The 4465-nt window shown below is 37.8% G+C and overlaps 1 protein-coding gene across 1 annotated transcript; it reads right to left on the bottom strand.

The window, feature by feature from the left end:
* Positions 1-899: 899 nt before the first annotated feature.
* LOC129003695 (uncharacterized) lies at positions 900-3119 on the bottom strand. Its single transcript, XM_054431994.1, has one exon. The coding sequence runs from the start codon at positions 3117-3119 to the stop codon at positions 900-902; it is 2220 nt and encodes a 739-aa protein (XP_054287969.1).
* Between the last annotated feature and the right edge of the window lie 1346 nt (positions 3120-4465).

The raw sequence follows: 4465 nt of genomic DNA, 5'->3' as shown, positions 1-4465 counted from the left end.
CATAGTCGAATAAATCCGACAATTCTGCATCAGAAGCCCCAAAAAATCGATTGCCCGACAAAGTCAACACTTCACGATGTTATCTGTAAAAAATAGTCTTTCTTTGTGCCTAAAAAGATTCATTTAAGACATCAGATAAACCCGCCAATCACCCTAAGCGTACAAACTTAGCCAGTTTTACCCTCATATAAGATTGATGAAAATTTGAATTTTATTAAATTATTCCGAACTGTATCAAAGTATGAGAAAAAACTTTGTTCTTTTCCCTTCAATTTGACGCTTAAATCCTTTAATTATTTATGTTGGTTTACCTTATGATTGCCAGGTTCTTGATGAATGTAGAAGTTTAAGCTCATGATCCTTGCAATCATAAAGTAAACCAATATAATTAATCATTTTGTTCTTGAAACTGGGAATACCACATAAATCCTTTAATTATCTTGAATAGTCCCCGAGCAACAATCGTTTAAAATCCTGGCATTCTTTTATTAACACCTTGTATTTGGACCCATTTTATGTGTAATACTACACTAATCTTAGGCTGTTTCCCAAAATGAACTTTTTACTTTCTCCCCCTATACCATAGTATATGGACTATGGAGAAAGTTTTGTTTTCGTCAACATTTTCGAGTTTGAGTTTTGAGTGGATATATGTGTTTTGGGTCCCCCTGGACCCAAAAAAGTGGTTTTCAAAGTGATGTCTGTGTGGTATGTAATCCAATAGTGAAATGTAATGAGAGTAAGAATGAATGAAAAGAACTTTTATTACCTTTAGAAAGGTTTTTAATAACTTGAACAATACTACATTGAATTATAATGGACTTGTTTACAAACACAACAAAACAATAATAAAGAATTGGAGACACATGTTTTTTTTACTACATTCTTCCTCCCTAATGTTAATGAACGTAGTCATTTAAATAATTAGGAGGTCTTCTGCTTCTGAAACTTCTTCTCGGATACGTGTTATGGTTCTCTCCTCTAGAAGCTTCTTGTCTAAGTTGTAAATTCTCGGCAGTAGTATTCATTTCATCTTCTTGGTTCTGTGTTGATGATGGACTAGGAAAGTATTCAGGTTCAGGTTGAGAAGTGGGTAATGGAATATTTTCATCACTCTCAAAATCGGTTTGCTCTATGTCGGTTTGGTACTCACCAACCAGAGCAAGATGACGTGTAGACACGGTAGTTTCTCTTCCGTCAGGCAACTTAACATGAGCATACTCGGCATTCCCGTGAAGAAGTTGGACCTCTTCAACAAGTGGCTCATACTTGGACGTACGATTGAATCTCTTCAAGTAGACAGGGCCGGAATTTAGAAGCCACGAAGGAGCTGAAACACCATTGTTCCCAGATCTACGTGGATGTAAGAACATACGCTCGTGAGGAGTTTGATTTGTGGCTGTGCAAAGTAATGATCTCACTGAGCTGAGGGCATCCTCTAAAACTGTCTCCCATTGGTTTATTTCTAAGTTAAGTGATTTCAACGCCAGTTCAATTGTTTTCCATAGAATGCCATTATATCTTTCAACTTGCCCATTACCTGCTGGATTGTACGCAGTGGTTCTACTAGTTGAGATTCCAAGTGAGTTCAAGTAGCTTTTTAAGTCTTGGCTCAGAAATGATGTTCCTCTGTCCGAATGTATGTAACTAGGTACCCCAAAAGTAGAAAATAATGTTTTTAGTTTCGACTTAACTGTTGACGATGACATGTCTGAACAAGGGAAAGCGAAAGGGAACCGTGAAAACTCGTCTACTATTACTAATAAGTAACGGTTTCGACTTGATGAAGGCAGCGGGCCTTTGAAATCGATATTCAGCCGTTCAAATGCAGAAGTGGCTTTAATCAAAATCCCTTTGTGTTTGAAGAATCTAGGCTTCACAGCAGCACACACATTGCAGGAGTTTGTTATTCGTCTGATTTCATCAATCGAGTAGGGCAAGTTTTTACTTCGAACCCAGTGGTACAAACGTGTCACACCTGGATGACATAGATTCGCATGTAAATCAATCAACAGTTTTTCTTGATTTTGGATTGAAGAACATACTCTAGTCAGGGCATCTGCAGCCATATTATCTTTACCGGGTCTATATACAATATCATAATGAAAGCACGACAATTCCAGTTTCCACCTCATTATCTTTTCATTTTTCACTTTGCCATGACGATTGTTATCGAACATAAAAGAAACCGACCTCTGGTCAGTAATCAGCTTGAAATGTTTACCAACCAAATAGTGACGCCATTTCCGCAGTGCTTCCACAATAGCTTGTGCTTCTTTTTCGACACTTGAATGTCTTTGTTCTGCTGGAGAAAGTATCCTTGAGAAGAATGCGACTGGACGGTTCGATTGAGTCAAAGTAGCAGCAATGGTACTCTCAGATGCATCAGTTTCTACAATGAACTGTGCTTCAGGGTCAATGCAGCTTACTACAGATCCGATGATTTCACTTTTTATAGTTTCGAAAGACTGGAGCCCTGCTTTGGACAAAGGGAATGTAGTACGCGCAAGTGGAATCACTTTGGTAGCATAATCTGGTATAAGTGATGCATAATGTGAAAACATACCAAGGGTCCTCCTCAGTGATGCGGTGTCTCTGGGTGGAGGTAAATTTTTCAAAGGATCTAGGCGACTGGGGTCAGGCTTGATAGTTTTGTTTGATATATGATAGCCCAACAAGTTGATCGATCGCAGTGAAAATGAAGACTTCTCATTATTAATAGTTAGGTTGTATTTGGATGCAGCTTCAATAAACTTTTTTAAGTTTATATCGTGTTGTTCTTGTGTTTTTCCACAGATTGTGACATCATCAAGATAGGCGTAAGTGTCTTGTAACTGTTCTGTTCGGATGACTTGGTCAATTACACGTTGGAATGCTGCCACCCCATTAGTGACCCCAAACGGGATACGCTTAAACTGGTAGAGTTGACCACAGGCCTCAAAAGCTGTGTAGTGCTTTTCTTCATTTCTTATCTTTACTTGGTGGTACGCACTTTTCAAGTCGATAGTACTGAAAAACTCATAATTTGCAACTTTGTTAATGATATCATCGATTCTAGGTAGTGGGTAAGCATCCAGTAATGTAAAACGATTTATAGTCCTGGAGTAGTCAATGACCATTCTTTTTCTATGATTTTCAGTACTAACTACTAATGCTTGAGCCCTCCATGGAGACATACTAGGCTCTATAACATCGTCTTTAAGCAATTTACTTACTTCGTTTTCAATAAACTTTAAATCATCGGTGCTATGGCGATGATACTTGATTACGATTGGCTTACATTCCGGTTTTAAATTAGAAAACAAAGATACCGGTTCTACAGTTGAGGCTGCCACGCTACATACGGTTAGTTGTGACTTGTTGCCACCAAAGACTACTTTAATACTTGCATGGTTTTTCAAAATATCATGTCCAACAATTATATCTGCACAAAGATCTGGTAACAATGAAAGATTAACTTGCTTGTAAAAGTGACCAAGAATGACAAGATTTACTTTGCATTGACCTGTTATGTCGGATGTGATTGATGTAGTAGCCATTGAGACAGTACCTCTACCTGGTTTTATAGGAATACCTAAATTAATAGCAGTAGATTTGTTTATAAAACTTAGACAAAGCAAAGACAGATTTACCATTAACTAGGGCTTGTACTGTACTCTTTGTTAACCCACCGGGCGAAGCTGCTAGGTCAATAGAGTTCATTACTTCTTTAGATTTATCCAATTGCTTGGTTTGTAGTTTACCTGCCCTGCAGACCTTAGCAAAATGCCCCTGTTTACCACAGTTATGACAAATTGTATTTTTAGCTGGACATTTGACCCTAGGATGTCTTAGATTACCACAAAAGAAACATTTTTCAGTCACAGCAGCTAGAGAACACTTTTCTAAACTGCTTGAAGTTGCATCAACATTCTGATTGCTCGCTTGAGTTTCTTGGGACGAAGTTGCATTTACTATAGATTGGAAAGATTGAAAAGCTAATGATTGCTCATGTGCAAGTTCTAGGGATCTGGCTTGACTATATGCCTGATCTAGTGTCAACGAAACATTTTCTAGTAAGCGCTGGCGAATTGCAGAAGATTTTATTCCAGCAATAAATGTGTCACGGATATAATCATCCCTATTCTTTTCTGCTATGACAGCTTTAAACTGACAGTCTTTACTTAGTAATTTTAGAGCCTGGAGATATTGGTATAAGTGTTATAAGACGTGTTATAAGGTCAATAGTCTCCTCAGGTTGCTGCTGACGTGCAGATAGTTTATGTCTGGAATATACTTCATTTACGGGTTTTACATAGATACTTCTTAGCACAGATATAGCATCGTTATACGTACCGCTTTCACTTATGTACTCGTTGATTTCTGGAGTAATAAAGTTTATAAGTATTTTGAGTTTATCGGAGTCGGATGGTTGTGGTGTGATGCTGGTAACAAAATTCTGAAATGTTTTGTGCCAATGTGTCCA

Source organism: Macrosteles quadrilineatus, unplaced genomic scaffold (genome assembly GCF_028750875.1).
Source record: "Macrosteles quadrilineatus isolate MER2022 unplaced genomic scaffold, UCM_ALF_1.0 Scaffold_9__3_contigs__length_116548681, whole genome shotgun sequence".
Classification (NCBI taxonomy): Eukaryota; Metazoa; Arthropoda; class Insecta; order Hemiptera; family Cicadellidae; genus Macrosteles; species Macrosteles quadrilineatus.
This window is presented reverse-complemented; position numbering and strand designations above follow the sequence as displayed.

Bases quoted from the DNA above. Each gene is read 5' to 3' on its own strand.
- LOC129003695 (XM_054431994.1), bottom strand. From the start codon at position 3,119: ATGGTCATTGACTACTCCAGGACTATAAATCGTTTTACATTACTGGAT.